The 19,262-nt window shown below is 36.3% G+C and overlaps 1 protein-coding gene across 1 annotated transcript; it reads right to left on the reverse strand.

Annotated features, from left to right (window-relative positions):
* Positions 1 to 11,880: 11,880 nt before the first annotated feature.
* Positions 11,881 to 16,022, reverse strand: LOC149416002 (uncharacterized). The gene is made up of 4 exons (XM_089641842.1): positions 15,931 to 16,022; positions 15,015 to 15,221; positions 14,538 to 14,690; positions 11,881 to 12,020 (listed from the first exon to the last, which is right to left on the reverse strand). The coding sequence occupies exons 2-4, from the start codon at positions 15,166 to 15,168 to the stop codon at positions 11,881 to 11,883; spliced, it is 447 nt and encodes a 148-aa protein (XP_089497968.1). The 5' UTR covers positions 15,169 to 15,221; positions 15,931 to 16,022.
* Positions 16,023 to 19,262: the final 3,240 nt, after the last annotated feature.

Here is a 19,262-nt window from a genome sequence, read left to right on the forward strand (position 1 = left end):
CATAATTATATAATGTTTTTACAGTATTTACATTATTGAAATCACTAGATTCCCTTAAAATAAATCCCAACGTTTTCAAAGCTTTATTGGTTATTATTTCAATATGCTAGATAAAGTTAAGTTTCGTGTCAAAATTAATATCGCTGGGTTATACAAGCATTATTAAATAAGTGTACTTGAATTTCATTTAATACATGGGTTAGTGGCTGATTTGTCCAAAGCTACTGCTACGGTTCCCACTATATTGTCGCGCGTTCAGTCCTCCATCTAGTCGCACGCAACATTTTCATGTAATTTTGTCATTTGTTATGTTTTCTGGTCTGAAATATTGTATGCTCACCAAGCGTTTAAAAAAATAACTCTGTTTACCTTAGTCACCTTTAGGAATGATGTGTGGAGTTGGCTTTGGTGAAAGAAAGGAACGATGTCTACGTTCCAAATATGGCAATCTGTTTGATAAAGTACATCTCATCAACAAATACAACTGAGGCGGCTCCAGACCAGAGGTGGCTGCCAAATTCTACAGTGGGGTGCACTTGCGACCTGTTCACGGAGAACTGTTGTGTACTACCTGCGGGGTCTGTACAGTACGCCCAGCTTCTGTGGGGTTAAATTGACTCTTGAGCCCATACTTAGATATATGACCAGAGATGTGCAAAATGGGTACCCAAAACCATTTGAAATGCAAAATGGAAATGGGTCAAAACTTTTTCATTTGAAAATGCAAAATGCAAAATGGTTTTTAGAAAAGCATTTAAAATGCAAAATGCAAAATACCCATTTTCAAAATGCATTGAAAATGCAAAATGGTTTCTCAGGTCAAACAATGAAAATAATTATAGTTTTTTTTAAACAATTTTGTCATTTAATAATGGACATCAATTTAGAACATATTGCATGATGGTAAATCCAAAAACACCACGACTACAGATTATGAAACCACAAAAAAATTGCGCGGGACTAATGTTGCCAACGTAAAAACATAGAAACTGCTATCTAACATTTAATATTACAGCGTCATGGCCCCATGTTCAGTATTTTTTTGTAATGGTATCACTCAATTGCCAGGGCTCCTACCAGGGAGCAACTTAACAAATGTAAATTATCTCTCATGGCGAGGTTGAGGACCGACTGATATTTGGGGGTTATGAAAAAAGGATGAGTAGAGATAGTACGAAGAACGTTGCAAATAAGCATTTAAAATGGAAAATGCATTGAGAAAAGCATTTAAAATGCAAAATGCAAAATGGTTTTTAGAAAAGCATTTAAAATGCAAAATGGAAAATACGCATTTTGCATTTCCATTTGAAATGGATTTATTTGAAATAAAGCACATCTCTGTATATGACTGACTGATTAACAAATTGCACCAAAAACAAATTAAATAGAAACAATAAGACATTTCAAGATAAACATTTATTGCTTTACAATGTTCAATAGATATTTAAAAAAATATATACATATTAAGAGTATTTTACAATTTAACACTTTCTCTCTTTCACCTGGTAAATAATAATTTAGTACCTCATTGCTAACATTCCGTGACTCACAAAACTGGTCACTGACTTGTGCTACTCATGAGAGGTAGATAACTTCTCAAATCATTCACTTTATTATCAGGACCCTAGAATGGCCACATTGATAACAAAGCAATGTCGACAGGATTATAGTTTTATACTTTTGTTTATCGAAGTGTCGAGAGTGAACGGTGATCGATAAATAAATCAAGAGCAAAAAAAAAACAGCCTGCAAGGGCAACACTGATGGTTTCCATCTATTTGTTAGATTTCAACATTTTACATAATTTTTGTTATTTGTTTTTGGGGTGTTATGCAGTGTTGCGCTAACTCCTTCTTTAGCCAACGTTTCGGGCAGCATTGCAGTGTCCATCATCAGGGCAGATGTGTTATCAATAACACATCTGCCCTGATGATGGACACTGCAATGTTGTCCGAAACGTTGGCTAAAGAAGGAGTTAGCGCAACACGGCATAACACCCCAAAAACAAATAACAAAAATACTTTTGGCCGTGAAAATCTTAAATCACATTTTACATAATGCTTTTATAAAACTGTTGTTATTAATCGTTTTTTTTATTTATTTTTGGATTAATTGCGGCTCATTAAACTGCGTTATAAAGAACCTGCTTATAGGTAACACGACATTGTTACAGAAATTACAACACTAAAATAAGAAAAAAAAAACAGATCAGAGAAATTATCTAAAATAAAGCATGAAAATTAAAAAGTTATTATAAACATCTATTTTTTTATTTTTATATTTACTCCACACAGGAGGCCCTGAAGAAAATAATTTCCCTCAGGGCCTATGTCATCTTTGGGGATGCTGTGTGGAGGGTCTTTTTGTGGAGAGAAAGGAGTGAACATGGGTCTTGAAGAGTCCCATGTTGTAGGAGGGAGGAAACACAGAGGCCGGCAGTTCGTTCCACAGCCGAGCTGTTGAACTTAAGAACGAATCGTAGAAGCGACCCGTTCTCATGTGACAAGTGTCAACTGTGTACAAATGTTGGGCGCGCGTTTGGCGTGTATCCCGACTACGCACCGGTGCCGAAGGGATCAATGACGCTAGTTCCTCAGAGCATCTTCCATTGTAATAGAACAAGGACAGCATACCTACCTGACGCCTGTGCTCTAAAGATTGCAGTCCGTTTGTTAAGATTGGGGAATCTATTAAACGGACCGCCCGTTTCTGCACAGAGTCAAGGGTTTTTTTCAGGTATTTTGGGGCTCCAGACCAGAGATGGCTGCCAAATTCGACAGTAGGGCGCACTTGCGATTTGTACAGGGTGAGCAGTTGTGTACTATTAAAGTATCTGCGGGCCCTGTACAGTACGCCCAGCTTCTGAGAGGCCAACTTTACTCTGGCTTCGATGGAGCCCCGGTACCTGAGCTGATCACTTATAGTTACACCAAGCATATCAATGGAAGGCCTGTTCGGAAGATTGCTTCCGTTGAAGGAGACTAGATTATCATTTGGATCCCTTTTAGACGTAATCAGACAGGATTGGGTCTTTGAAACATTAAATTCGACGAGATTATTTTTACCCCAGGAGGAAATACTTTCGAGATAACCGTCCATTCTCTGCTTCAAAGCCCTCCGAGCCGTTGGAGTTTGTGTGCCCTTTGGGGGCTTGTCAAACAAAAAGCTATCATGAACTGTACTGTCATCCGCGTAACAATGAATCGGTGCACATGTCAAAAGGTCATTGATGTGCAACAAAAACAAAGTCGGAGACAGAACCGATCCCTGTGGGACGCCAGCATTTATGGAGTGCGAGGAAGAGGTGAAACCGTCAGCAACCGCCTGAATCGACCTTTCCCTTAAAAAGTCAGCAATCCACGTACACAGGGATGCGGGAAGTCCGTAAGAATGCAATTTGTTGACAAGTCCTCGGTGCCGGACCCGGTCAAAGGCCTTGGATATGTCTAGTGCGACCGTTTGGGTCTCACCGTGACGTTCCAGGCACCGCCCCCAAACATGCGTCACATACGCGAGAAGATCACCGCACGAGCGGTTCCGCCGGAATCCGTATTGACGGTCGTTGATAATTTTGTTCTTCTCGAGGTATGTGAGCAGTTTGTCGTTGATCACACGTTCCATCACTTTGGACAGAACTGATGAGATCGCTATGGGGCGGTAGTTGGCCGGGTTGGAGCGGTCACCTTTCTTGGGAATAGGGTGAATTACCGCTTTTTTCCAACCAGAGGGCACAGTGCCACACTTCAGGGACATTTTGAAGAGCTTTGTCAAAACTGGAACTATTTCCGCAGCACACCTCTGCAATACCAGGGCAGGTATTCCATCAGGCCCACTAGCTTTGTTAACATCGAGCCCCCGTATGACGTGGAGTACATCCCGATGCCGGATCCTCAGCTTTTTCATATAGAAGCCGCAGTGAGGAACCGACGGCGGAACAGCACCCCCGTCGTCGAGGGTCGAGTTTTCCGCAAACATTTTCCCTAAAAGGTTTGCCTTTTCGGTGGCGGTGTTTGCTAGTGAGCCGTCAGGTCTGGTAAGAGGTGGCAAACTGGGTTTGCAAAAATTTCGACCTATTGAGCCCGCAAGTGACCAGAATGCTCTGCTGCCATGCGGGCAGGCAGCCAGCTTTTTGCTGATCTGCAGGTCGTGTTCGAATTTTGATCTATTGATGATTTTCTTGCATTCCTTTGTCGATTTGTTGTATGCTGATCTGCTTTCGGGCGTTCGAGATGTGTTGTAGGCTCGGTAAGCCGCGTTTTTTCGTCGAACTGCTTCGGAGCATTGTCGACTGAACCACGGCTTTGAGCCCACACCAGTTTCTTTAGTAGTCGATTGTATGAAGCCATCCATCGCCGATTTGATGACTTCACCAATCTCCTGGGCACATCTTGAAGGGTCCGAAGTCCGAAAACAAACAGCTGACCACGGAAAAGCATTGAAATGGGCCCGCATACCGAAGCAATCTGCTGACCTATAGTGCCACACTTTTCTCCTCAGCCTCTCATTGGTTGGTCTGAGGCTAACGGGGATTGATGTCGTCACTAGGCAGTGGTCAGATGATCCCAGAGGCGCTGTGACGTCAATCTTATAACCGTGTGGCACAGTAGTTAAGAATAGGTCTAACAGATTGGAGCGGTGAGTCTGGACATCGGGAACCCTTGTAGGCTCCTGAACCAATTGCTCTAATCCGTAGCAAATGGCAAAGGATTCCGCCTGTCGGCCAGCCGAGTCCGTTGGGCCTGAGAACTTCAACCATGGTTCGTTATGAACGTTGAAGTCCCCCAGAACAACAAACTCGGCCGAAGGGTAGCGGGGCAAGAGATCATCAATAGTATCGCTCAAATGTTTGAAGAGCTCGGAAGTGTCTGATTCGCTATGGTTCGGTGAGCGGTATAGACATGCGTAGAATCTTGCCGTACTGGCAAGATTGACGCGCACCCACATTACGTCGAATCTGGAGTTTTCCAGACTCAATAGTCGCTAGTCATCATCAACAACAATACTACATGTAAACAGTGCACGGTTTTGTTTCTGCTCCAGTTTAAAACATAAATAAGAATACTTAATTTTATACCTGTGCGTATAGGAAGTACTAAATTACAAGTGCAAATCGAGTTTTAGTGTAGTGATAGAATTCCAAGTGATTCCAATCTCGCAGTTAAAAGATATATCAAAAATAAAATAATTATAAATCTGTCATCAGAACTGTCGATTCGTCAGTTCGCACTTGCTTCTAGTGTGTGTGTACGTAAAGTTACCTTCACATTTACGCATACTATCCCGAGTACGTGATCAGGGCAGCTAAACTTTTTCATATTTTATATTTCTGCTTCGATCTACTAATTATGGATTCGTGTGATCCCTACCATTTTATTACGATGGCAAGTAATATAATAAACTCTATGAACAGTACCATTATGGATCCATCGAATAAATTTACCAAAGAACAAATGGCTAAATTAACTCCTAAACTTTCGGAACTTTTGGGGAATATTAGTGTTGTTGGTGCGAAAGTGGGCTTCCTGGAAGGAGAGCTGAAGGCCTATACAAATATCTCACAACAGAAGCCACCTCAGGTCCAACCTCTACCTAACACCATACAAGACCTACCTGGAATTTGCGAAACACTAGCGGAAATGGAGGAGAGAAAATTACGTTCTAAGAATATTATAATGTTTAATGTTCCTGAGTGCTCAACTGGTACTCAAACTGACTGCATGAGGGAGGATAAGAACAAAGTTTTGAGTATTCTAAGCAAAGTTGAAAATGTTGATACCTCTGAAATAAAAATGTTCCGTTTAGGTAAAAAAGAAATGGATAAAATACGTCCGATCAAGATTGAACTGTCAGACCAACATCAAGTGAAACTGGTTCTTCAAAAAAAGGCGATAGACTACAAAAATTTCAGTATTAAAACCAAAAAAGACTTAACATGGGTTCAGCGCCAAGAAATTCAAAATGTATGGAAGGAGTTAGAAAATCGGAAAAATAATGGAGAAAATAATTTAACCATAAAATATATTAACAACTCACCTAAAATTATCAATGTTCAACCAAAAAACTCCAGCCATATAAACGCCTCATCTACTACCAGAACGTCAGGGGCATCAGAACAAAATTAAAGGAGTTCAGAGTAAATGCCCCATCTTTCTCAAATGATGTCATCATACTCACTGAAACATGGCTAACATCATCAATCTTCTCAGCGGAGCTAGGACTACATAGACACCATGTCCACCGAGCAGACCGGAGTCAGAATACCAGCTCCAATACAAGAGGAGGTGGTGTCCTGATAGCGGTCCGCAAAAATATTACTTCGAAAGTACTCAAAATCAAAAATACTGATGTGGAACAATTGTTCGTATTGTTAAGTGGTGATTTCAAGAAAACTATTATTGGAACTGTTTATATTCCTCCTAATGCCAACATATCAATCTACAAAAAACACTGTGAAGATGTTGAGTTAGTAAAAACAAAATATCCAAATCATCAAATAATTATTTGCGGTGATTATAATTTACCTAATTGCAATTTCAACGTTTTAGACAGTAATTTTAATTCAATACCAGCAACCGCCTGCGAACGAGTAATTCTAGATATGTCTTTACTTTTTAATTTAACCCAATATAACCATGTACGTAATATTAATAATCGTGTTCTTGATCTAGTTTTGTCAAATGAAAGCAACGTTATTATAAATGAATCATTAGAGTCTATTCTTCCGATAGACAACCACCATCCCCCACTAGCAATACTTATCTCTTGTACTAAAGAAGGCAATAAAAATAATTCAATTCCAACGTATAACTTTAAAAATGCCAACTATCGGAACATAAATGATCGTCTCCACAAGGAAGATTGGTCATTTCTTAAAGAAGGCGATATTAATCAAAATATTGAATCATTTCATTACTTGCTGAATAAAATTATTACAGATCTCATCCCACTCATTCATTTTAAAGAATCAAAATATCCGAGATGGTTCAATAAAGAACTTGTTCAATTAACTGCCCTTAAAAAAGTTTTACATAAGAAATATAAAGAAGACAGGTCATTATCAAATTATATTGAATTTAAAAACGTTAGAAAAGATTGTAAAATCTTATCAAAAATGTGCTACAATTCTTTTATTATTAATGTTGAAACTTCAATAAATCATAATGTAAAGTATTTTTGGAACTATGCAAAATCAATGAAAAATAACAACTTTGGTATACCCGCCAACTTGGAATATGCAGGTAAAAAGGCCAAAGGCACTCAAAGTATCGCTGACCTTTTTGCTGATTTTTTTAAAAGCGTTTATGAATGTGAGACACCAGTTTCTGCTAGTACAGTATCAAATTTTACTACTGATCATAATCTTAATTTATCTTTTATCCACATAGAATATAATGATATATTGACTGAACTAAAATTACTAGATCAAAGCAAAAGTGGTGGACCAGATAAAATACCTCCTGTATTTTTGAATAATTGTGCTACCAATCTGGCGTATCCTTTATATTTGCTGTTTAATCAGTCTTTACGAACAGGATGTTTTCCTACTAAATGGAAATTCAGCTTTCTTACGCCTATTTTTAAAAAAGACGATAAACACGAGGTGATTAATTACAGACCGGTGTGCCTTTTATCAACAATTCCTAAAGTTTTTGAAAAAATTCTTCTTAAAAAAGTTATTTTCCGACTAAACCACGTCATTTCTCCTAAACAACATGGTTTCTCTACTGGAAAATCTACCCTTACTAACTTGTTAACCTATCAAAACTATATATCTGATTCCATGTCTAGTAAATGTCAAGTTGACTCTATTTATACCGATTTTAGCAAGGCGTTCGATAAAGTCAATCATGAGTTATTGCTGAATAAACTCCATAAATTCGGTATAGGTGGTTCACTATATAAGTGGTTTAATAGTTTTTAGCATCTTCAATTCAATCAATTTAATTTGATTTGACTAACATTTAATAATTTTGTCAACTGAAACAGAAAAAATATTTTGGATTTTTTATATGTTGTGCCTGCATTCTGTGTAGATCAAGTTGAGTGATATTTTGACTTTATATTTATTTTTCTGCAATTGTATTAATAGTCGTTTCCTGCACTATTTTCATGTATAATTTCGTAAATATTTTTTATATATATGTATGTAAAAGCCTTAATAGGCGTGAAATAAATAAAATAAAATAAAATAAAATAGTCTACAATGATGTGATTATAGAAGGGATGGTTAGAAAACACAATTAAAATATTATAAATTAATGAAATAACAAGAAACATAAGTAATGCTAAAGTTAGGTCAGGAGTTAAACCTTATGTTATTTCAACGCAGACCCGAACTATACTTGGATATGCATTACCAACAGTTATTGTGGCCACACACAGCGACGTAGTTCCCCCGTCTTTACACTATACAGATAGGGGCGCTCTGGTGAGGTGTCAGCCGGTTCAACCAACTATACAACTCAGATTTGCTATGCTGTAAATGTCATTTCCATAATGATTGGAACTGATTGTGTGAATATTTCAGACAAGCTCGTTAGGCTGGAGCGACATTGTACCCAAAAACTTTTTTTGTATTTATAAAAAGTTGCTTACACTTAAAATATCTCTGTAGCAGTGGCTAATAGAATAATACCTGGTAGTTCCTCGAAAGATCTTGAATTTTCAATTTGTTCAAATTTTCAATTTGTGTCGAGTTGTCATCTTTATGTGTCATACGGTCACCACATTTTGTTTGCCTGTTCTTGTGCTGCCAAAAGTGTGCGGAATAGTGGTTGCTTTGAGTGCCGATTAGAAAAAAGTAGGTACTTATGTATGAATAGTGGTTGCTTTGAGTGCCGATAAGAAATAGGCAGGTACTTTTGTAATTGTATGATCATTTGCGTAAGAAAATGATAACTTCAGTTAGTTGAACATCAGAACACGCGTTTACAGTTGATGTTGGGTCCACAAGAACGGGTTGTTTCTTCGACTAAGTTTTGTAGACATATGTGGAAAGAGTTTCCGGCATCTCTTTTTTCTCTTTCTTCTTCTTCTTCTCTATGTGCCGTATCAGGTCCCCCCGACGTTGGCGATCACTCTAGAAAACGTCTCTTTGTCTTGCGCTGCCCGGAATAGCTCCTCCACACTTCTAATGACGGTCCACTCTCGTATATTTCGCAGCCAAGACATTTGTCTCCTACCCGGCCCTCTGCGACCCTCTATCTTGCCTTTCAATATTAACTGGAGCAAGTGATACTTCTACCCTCGAACTACATGACCCAGATATGAAATTTTCCTGATTTTTATTAATCTAAGCAGTTCTCTCTCTGCTCTAGCCCGCCTGAGAAGAATCTGTGTTGGTGATCATGTCGGTCCATGAGACTTTGAGCATTCTCCGGTGAAGCCACATTTCAAAAGCCTCTAACCTGTTCATGGTATTTACTTTCAAGGTCCATGTTTCACATCCATACAACAAGACCGACCACACATAACATTTTAGCATTCTCTTCCTTAGTTTTAATCTGATATTATCATTGCAGAAGAGGGATTTCATTTTCATTTTCTCCTTCATATAATTGAATTCTTCCTGCAGCCCCTACCTTAAGCCGCCTCTTAACGCTGTCAAAATGGATGACGATATAGTTCCCCAGTCTTAACACTGCACAGACAAGGACGCTTTTGTGAGGTGTAACATAAAACTTTTTTTTTGTCTAAATTTAGTGACTTAATCTATCTTATTACTATACACAAAGAGTGTAAGCGGGTGGACTAAATAATTTATTAAGTGCGTATTAGTCGTTTCAGAGGTGTCATTTTTTTATTGTGTCGGGTAAGGTTCAATGTATTCACGTAATTGTTGATTACTTTTAGACTTCTTACATTTCTGTATTGCTTTATTCAAATAATTAATGTGTGTGTTTCTTCAAATCTCCCTTTCGAAAAGATAAATAGTGGATCTGGGTACATGAAAATGTTTTCTCCACTGTGAGTCGGCATTTGGCTCTTTAAAGTGCCCTTTAGAGAAACTGAATAATTGCACTCAGAACATAATAAATGGTTTTACTCCACTGTGAGCAAGCACGTGTTTCTTGAAATTTCGCTTTTGGGTTTTTGAATAGTTGCACTTGGAACAAGAAAAAGGTTTTTCTCCACTATGATTCAGCATGTGGCTCCTTAGGTCCCTCTTTCGATAACATGCATAGTTGCACACGGAACATGAAAAAGGTTTTTCTCCACTGTGAGTCAGCATGTGGCTCTTTAAAGTGCCTTTTAGAGAACATGAATAGTTGCACTCAGAACATTAAAAAGGTTTTACTCCACTGTGAGTTAGCATGTGGCTCTTTAAAGTGGCCTTTTGACAAAAAGAATAATTGCACTCGGAACATGAAAAAGGTTTAATTCCTCTGTGTGTCAGCATGTGGCTCTTTAAATTGCCCTTTAGATAACATGTATAGTTGCACTCAGAACATGAAAAAGGTTTTACTCCACTGTGAGTCAGCATGTGGCTCTTTAAATTGCTCTTTTGAAAACATGTATAGTTGCACTTAGAACATGAAAAAGGTTTTACTCCACTGTGAGTCAGCATGTGTCTCTTTAAAGTGCGTTTTTGATAAAATGAATAATTGCACTCAAAACATGAAAAAGGTTTAATTCCACTGTGTGTCAGCATGTGGTTCTTTAAATAGCTCTTTTGAGAACATGTATAGTTACACTCAGAACATGAAAAAGGTTTTTCTCCACTGTGAGTCAGCATATGGCTCTTTAAATTGCCCTTTAGATAACATGAATAGTTGCACTCAGAACATGAAAAAGGTTTTACTCCACTGTGAGCCAGCATATGGCTCTTTAAATTGCCCTTTAGATAACATGAATAGTTGCACTCAGAACATAAAAAAGTTTTTACCCCACTGTGAGTAAGCATGTGTCTATTTAAACCACCCTTTTGAGAAAATGAATTATTGCACACGGAACATGAAAAACGTTTAATTCCACTGTGAGTCAGCATGTGGCTCTTTAAAATGCTCTTTTGAGAACATGAATAATTGCACTCAGACATGAAAAACGTTTTTCTCCAGCGTAAATCAGCACGTGGCTCTTTAAAGTGCTTTTTGTAAAGTGTACTTCCTCAGTGTGAAACTGCATGTGCCTCTTTAAATTGCCCTTTTGATAAAATGAATAATTGGACTCCGAACATGAAAAAGGTTTTTCTCCACTGTTATTAAGCATGTGGCTCTTTAAATTGCTCTTTTGAGAATATGAAAAGTTGCAGTCGGAACAGGAGTAGTTAGTATCGGGACATGATAATAGATTTTCCGCGAGATGCATCTTCAGCTCTGTAGACAAATTTGAAAAATTTCATGCTTAAAGAAGGCAGACTAATTAGATATACTAAGTATAGATATGCGCAGTTAATTCATAAATATGATAGGATACTCAAAAAATTGGATATCATTTACATTATTATCAGATTTTTAAAAATATTACTAGGAAAATCGGTTTTACCTGCTGTCTGGGTAATAGTTTCAATGCGTTCTAAGCATTCGTTTTTAATATCAGGCAGGTCTATGTCTATTTCCATATAAGGAAAACCCCCTTTATCTTCTTCTCGTGGCGTAAGTTCTGCCTTCATGGTATCAGCCTCAACATTAACGTTACCTGAAAAAACAAATCAATAATACGTACCGCGACAAGATGCATTTTTTTTATTTAAAAGCCTAAAATTATTTTTCAACGAATGAGGACGCCTTTATAAACAATGAAAAGCGTGAATTTGGAGAAAAGACTGGATAATTTTGAGAAAAATAATAACTCTAGATGTCCGTTTCAGATCGTCAGATACACGATTCAAGGAAAAACCTTTTTAATCTTAAGCATCTTCAGTACGGAGTTTGATTGTTTTCAGTCAATGGAAACTTTGTAACCTTCAACATGACCGTGACCGCAGTGGCGGCGTAAAGGGGGGGCGGGGGGGCGGTCCGCCCCGGGTTCCAAGGACCAAGGGGTGACAACGACAACACACTTGTGCAGCCAAATAAGACCTGCGTCACACACAGCTATAAAAGCGCAGGCAGATATCTTTTGAACCGCGAGCGCTTATCTTTTCTACCGTCACACGATGCTATAAAATATTTCTTCCTATGGTAGGGGAAGGAGTCAGACGAATCAGAGAGCTGCCACGAAATTCCATTTCTTTGTACTGAATTGTCAGCTGTCATCAGCCCGTTTAGGCAGCTCCGTAATTAAAATGACACCCTCCCCTGTTCACCGCGGAATGGGGGGTGCATAACTTTTCATAAATCACCTCAGGAGCGGTTACGGCGTAAGATGTGTACTGTCTATAGTTCATCTGCGCATAAAAGCGCTAGGTGTGACAGGTCTCATGGAATTGTATGGAGAGCAATATTTGGCGTGCGATCATCTTTTATAGCTGAGTCTGACGCCTATATAATGCGCACAAAATCTCCCTATAAAGACTGCTGCGCTGCTCACTGCGCGGGTGGAAGGGGTGAAGAGCGCGCCCTCTTCCCGCTCCGCTCCTTGCGTCAGACAATCACGGTCAGTCAGCAACAATCAGTCAGTGCAGTCGGTGTTTTGTTTACTTCTGTCTCGTTTAACGTTGTCAATGATACGCACGAGGAAGGAGGAGATTTCGTAAACGTATGCCCGGTGAAATGGCCCGAGATGCTGGTCTTAAATTACCAGACGAGCTGCAGAGAGCAATGTTAGAATGTCACGATAGATTTTACAAAGAATAGACCATCGTTACAGGGCAATGGATTTTATTCTGGTTACTTTTAGTGGTGTTCAGACAAAAACGTTGGTAACATCACCAGAAGGAGATCTTCGTGGAATGGTGCCAAATTTATTAAAAATTTACGATGAATTTTCAGCAGAGAATTTCGTGTTGGAGATATTACGATTGAGGCGCCATTTAAGAAAGCCAATAGAAAGAATTTGAAGCCGCCAACATTTCTGCCCACGAAGCAGTTCAATGGACTACATTGGAGATCCTCAGATTCATTGTAAAATGGGGCTATTCCAGGGGCATTTAACTAAGCTTTGGCCTTGAAACTCATTTGAAACCGCCACGCCCACCTCAAAATTCTTATAGAAAACGAATAATATGGCTAAAAGCTCAGATCTCATTGGTGAGAAAAGAAGGATTGGTTTGATCTCTCGCTCTCTACCATAATGACTCGTGTAACAGAAAGAGATGACGGAATTTTGCCGTTTGACACTTTTGACAGTTTCAAATCATTCAAACAAAATGAGTGTGGTTTATGTATACACGCGGGTTGTCATTTGCTGCCGAAATACTATCATTTCCGTCGAAAATATTGCGTGTTAAAGTTGTTCGTGATAAAAATACAATATAAGCCAGTATAGCGTTAGCGAGTTACAAACATATATTCAACCTACCTACGTAAGTTCAAGTTTAAAGTGAATTGACAGTTTTTAGATTATTCGTTCGGTTTTTTGAACAATACTTGGCATATGTCTTCCTCCACAACGTATAAATGTTATTTTTTATATTGATAATCTTATTCATGTTATTGATTAGTGTTACCCTGTATTATCTTATTGTTTTGGTGAAATTAAAGATTTTTAAACATATATAACCATGAGTTCATGAGGCTGAAAAATGTCGGAATTCTTCGTCGTACTGTCGGACAATCATGTTTTGGAAATCTTCTTCAGTGTTTTTGCAAATTTCTTGTCATTTTGGGTTTCTTCTTCTCAGATTAACAAGTTTCATCTTAAGGAAATGCACTGTAAAAGTTTATTTTCTTAGTCAGATGAACCTTGCCCTTGGAAAACATTTCGACATTTTTCTGTTACAAGGACATTTTTATTTTTATAATAGATTTTTTGGGCTAGTGAATGAATAGAGTAGGCCGAGAGCAATTATGTTGTCTATGGTCGCATCTTTTTTTAAATGGCCTTGAGTTTCCTCTTCCTTGTCTACTGCTCTGCTCCGCACGGTAGGTACTGCTTGTATATCTGTGGTTAAGTACTGTATAATTCCGTTACATACAAAAATCCCGAAGATATCGATCTAGAGAGTGGTATATTTATGGGCTATTCTGAGTCAGTTCCAAGTTAAGCGCTGTGTCTAAGATTTTTTTTGACAATCTGTGTTTCGGTGGCTTCTTATATATCGGTCACGGTGACCGATATATAAGTTGTAAGAGTGTAGTTATTTGGCAGTTTTCTACAAATGTTCATTTAAAAATAAATATTAAATAAACTTATATACAAACAGAACGTAAATATGTCCTGTTAACACGATATTTCCAAACGGACATGGATTCCGAACGCCCGAATTTAAAATTCAACATTTGATATGTATGGAATGCAACTAACTGATTGTCCGAGAACTCCCCGCATATTGCAAGCATTCCTTCTTTACATCTGAGAGGTCGTAATCAATATCCGTATACGGCATTTCACCTCCGCCTTCTTTCTGGGGCCCTGGTTACCTGTTTTTGAAGACAATGTAAATACACCCAGGAATAGATGGAAATGTTAAATATTCCATAGAAAACAGGTTTTACCTGATGTCTGGGTAGTTGTTTCAAAACGTTCCAAGCATTCCTTTTTAACATCTGGCAGGTCTACGTCAATTTCCATGTAAGGATATCTCCCTTGAGAGTCTTCTCGGGGTTTAAGATCAGCCTTGAAGGTAACTGTCTCCACATTATTTCTACCTGCATAAACAATACATATATTGATAATTTATGTACAGTAAAATGTATATATTCTATTTAAATTAAAATATTAAAGATTGACGATACCATTGACTCACCACGTAGAAGCAGGAATTTGCGAAAGAGACTTTGAAGTTTATTTTATTAATGGAATGATGTTTTCTTCCGTCAATATCCAGGTATCTTAAATGTATAAACAATAATGTCGAAAATAAGATGAGGTGAAACCTGAGATCGTGTCTGCACGACATTTCATAACGGAAATGAATTTCAAACCTCCGAATTTAACATCCTACATACTTTTACAGCTGAAATTCAACTTACTGGCTGACCGAGTACTCTCCGCATGTTGCAAACATTCCTTCTTTACATTTGGTAGGTCGATATCTATGTCTGTATACGGTTTTTCACTTCCGCCTTCTTTCCGGGGCTCTGGTTCCGTCTTGATGGAAACAGTATCTGGATTAAGTAGATCCATGGCACTGTTCTGTGGTAGCAATTTGTGATTGGTTCAATCCCAAACAAATGTACCTGAAACTAAACATTGTGGTAAAGGAACCTTTAAATATTTGGTTTCCCTTAGAATATGTGCGAAAAGAAAGTCGTATGCAACACAATTTTTGGGAACTAGAATATAATTATATTAGATAATTATATTAATTTAAAACTTAATATATAAATATAAAGATAAACCGGTATACCTAATATTAGATCCGCCATTCCGCTTTCAACAGAATATCGGAAATCCATAGTTTTAAAATATGAGTATTTAAATCAATGCAAACTTAAAACTGTAATCCGCCAATATTATTGAGCGATGTATTTACAAAACCGGCTACGCCAACGTTGTTTGTATTATTCAGAGAAGGGTTTAAAAAGTCTTCCGTACACAACTGATTAATTCAGTGCGCGATATGATCAACAACGGAAATTAGTGTGACTGACGTCTCTGCTATCGGACATTTGGGATTAGAAGAAGAAAGTGTGAGCAATTGCTACTGCATACAAACCCTAGACTGTTGCTGTTTCACTGTAAGAAAACTCAAGTCAAATTACCAATTTAACTATTCCACAGAAACTCTAATCTAAAAATAAGTAGACATCAGATTAACAGTTCAATCATTTCTCAAACAAAAGTTTTAGCATGACCTAGCCCAAATTCAAGGTGTTCGCTCAGTTTGGTTGGGAATAACTGTCGGTACCAACACGGATATCGATGAATATACGTATTAGTACTTACCAATAACTATCATAAGAATGGGATGATAAAATGAACTGCGTAGGTTAAACAGAGTTTTGAAACAGGATCAAACGACTGACAGAACAAAACACGTGTCAATTAATCAAATAAGTTATGCTTAGACAATAATAAAGTCATAGACAATAATTTGAGTTTCCATGAACCCGGCATTTGAGGTTTATGATAATTTCATCCAATATAATATAACAGGGCTATCATATCTTCAACCTATTGACAGGTGGAAGCCGCCAACCTTGAGAAAAAAATTCTTTAATAAAAATATATCCTATATTAAATAGAAAAAAATCTCCCTGATGTATATTGGAAGGGATTCTGATTTTGTTATTCATACAGTTTTTTTTTAATACATTCATTCTTCCTTCATTCTTCAGACTTTCATGCATTTCATCAAACATCTTTAGTCTTTTGTATATTAGGCAGCTCTTTGGTTTTGATTTCTTTCTTTTTATTAGTTTTTTTATTTGATTAGTTTCTGGAATAAAAAAAACAATTAATAACAATGTTATCATCACTTGCCCCAAAAAAGAAGACGCTGATAAAATTATGAAAGAAATAAACAAAAAAGAAAATAACAGCATATCTGCATCAGAAATAAAAAAAAGTAAACCGAACGTTATCATCAAAGGAATACATAAAGACTACAACATTCAAGATTTTAACGAAGATTTTATAGAACAAAATGAAGACATTTATCAACTTACCAAAGAAGACAGCAAACACATGCCCAAAATAATGGCAAAAATAAAAAACAAAAGAAGCGATCAACTATCCAACTACATCCTAGAAACAACCGGTCAAATGAGAAAACTATTAATCGAAAAAGGAAGAATAAACCTGGGATTTATGCGGGTTCACGTAGAGGACTCCAACCCATTGTCCCAATGCTACCACTGCCTGTGGTTCGAACATACTGCCAACAAGTGCCGAAAGAAAACAGAAAAACCCAAATGTCTCCACTGCGCAGAAGAACACATTCTAGCGAACTGCCCAAATAAAAATCAAACACCAAAGTGCTACAATTGTCTAGCCTTTAATAAAAAAAGAAATGGGAAAATAAATTCTAACCATCGAGCGAATGACAGCAAGTGCCACTACGTCAAGAAAATGACAGAATCTGCTTACCAGAAAATTGACTATAATTAAAATGCTATATTCATTAAAAAAAACAAGTAAGAAATTAATATCTCAACTATACTTTGTTTACAGCATATCAATGTCGACACCCTGTTTAATAGCACCTGTTCAAATTTGCAATATCTACTTAAGTACTAACAACTCACAGTCGAGTTACATTATTATTTATAAGTATATGATTATTATTGTTCCGCCCAATTATGACGTTATTAATAGAAACGAGTTCTTAATTACTAACAAAATATACTTCCGAACATATTTATTTGCACACTCATTCATCTGTAACACAATATTTCATGATGATTTCAGATGATTTCATAAATAATGAATTAGAAAAAAATATTAAAATTCAAGAATATGAATGCATATCCACTGATTCATGTAACAAAATTATTTCTAAAAACAACAGTGATATAATTATTATGCACCTAAATATTCGTAGTGTTCAAAAAAATTTTGAAGAGCTAACTCTAAAAATAAATAATTTAATAAAAAAACCGGACTTCATAGTATTATCCGAAACATTTACAAATGCTGAGTCACCTTCTTATTGCTTACCCGAATACAATTATATTTCTACCAAAATAGATATCAATAAAAATAGTGGAATAGTAATATTTGCAAGTAATAAATTTAGTATTATTAAAATAATTGAACACCCAATACATTTAGTTAACTGCATCGAAATACATTTTAAACTCGGCAAATCAATGTACCATCTAATAGCTATCTATAGAACGCACGGCTCGAATATAATTACGTTTATTAATGACCTTAAATGCATATTATCGAAATTTAAAAATAAGCTTTGTTTCATTGTAGGTGATTTTAACTTAAACATTAATGACAAAATTGAAAATGGTTGCAAAAATGAATACATTAACTGTATGACTGAACAAAACTTCATATCTTGCATAAATAAAAACACAAGAGAAATAAAAGAACATACTCCATCCTGCTTAGATCATATCTGGACAAACGTAAATATTAAAAATCTTCACAAATTAAAATCAATTGTTTGGAAAACTAACATAACTGACCATCATTCATGCTTACTTCTATATAATAACAATATTAAACAAAAAAAACATAATATAATAACTAAAAAATCCACCATTAATATGACCATTCTCACTGAAAAGCTAAAAAAGAGGATTGGAACAATGTTTTAAACAGTAATGACACTGAAACATGTTCGACTAACTTTGAAAATACCCTGTCGCAACACATTAAAAATTCAACAAATGAAACAACAACACACATAAAATCTAAATTAAGATGTTTAAAGCCTTGGATTACACAAGGACTTATAATATCTATTAGAAACAAAGAAAAACTTTACAAGACAACTTTAAAAAATCCCCAAAATGAAAATGCATATATTTTATATAAAAAATATAAAAATAAATTAACAGCCTATATTAAAAAAAGTAAAGAAGATTTTTTTAAAAATAAAATATTATCCTCAGAAAATAACCAAAAACAAATGTGGAAAACAGTTAATTTGGCTATTGACAATACAAAAAAAACACAAAACGTAAAATATATTGAGCATGATAACAAAATTATAGATGCCAATATGCAACCTAAACAATGTGCAAACATATTTAACTCTTTTTTTGCTAATGTCGGAAAAAATCTTGCGAAAAATATCCAAAAATCTTTTATCCCGGAAAATCATAATAATGAAAACTTACAGGAACGTAATATACTCTCAACGTTTGAAACGACAACAGAATGTGAAATCATAAAAATAATAGATAATATGAAAGTAGGTTCGTCTCCCGGTTTTGATTCTATTACGGCACATATGTTAAAATCTATGAAACCTTATTTAATAAAACCAATCACTCATTTAATAAACCTAAGTTTAACAAAAGGAATATTTCCAACGAACTACAAAAATACAATAATCTCACCTATTTACAAATCTGGAGATCCACATCAAGTAACAAATTATCGACCAATCTGTTTAATTTCAAATATAGGAAAAATCTTTGAAAAAATAGTAAAAAAACAATTAGTCAATTTCCTAGATAATAATAAAATACTACACAAAAACCAGTTTGGATTTATAAAATCTCTCAGCACACAAGATGCTATTGCTAACGTAACTTCATACATTTACGAATCTTTAGATAAAAGTAAAAAATGTGCAGGTATATTTATTGATCTAA

The sequence above is a fragment of the Hesperophylax consimilis genome, chromosome 17, assembly GCF_061612785.1.
Source record: "Hesperophylax consimilis isolate HC1 chromosome 17, BYU_Hcon_1.0, whole genome shotgun sequence".
In the NCBI taxonomy this organism is placed as follows: domain Eukaryota; kingdom Metazoa; phylum Arthropoda; class Insecta; order Trichoptera; family Limnephilidae; genus Hesperophylax; species Hesperophylax consimilis.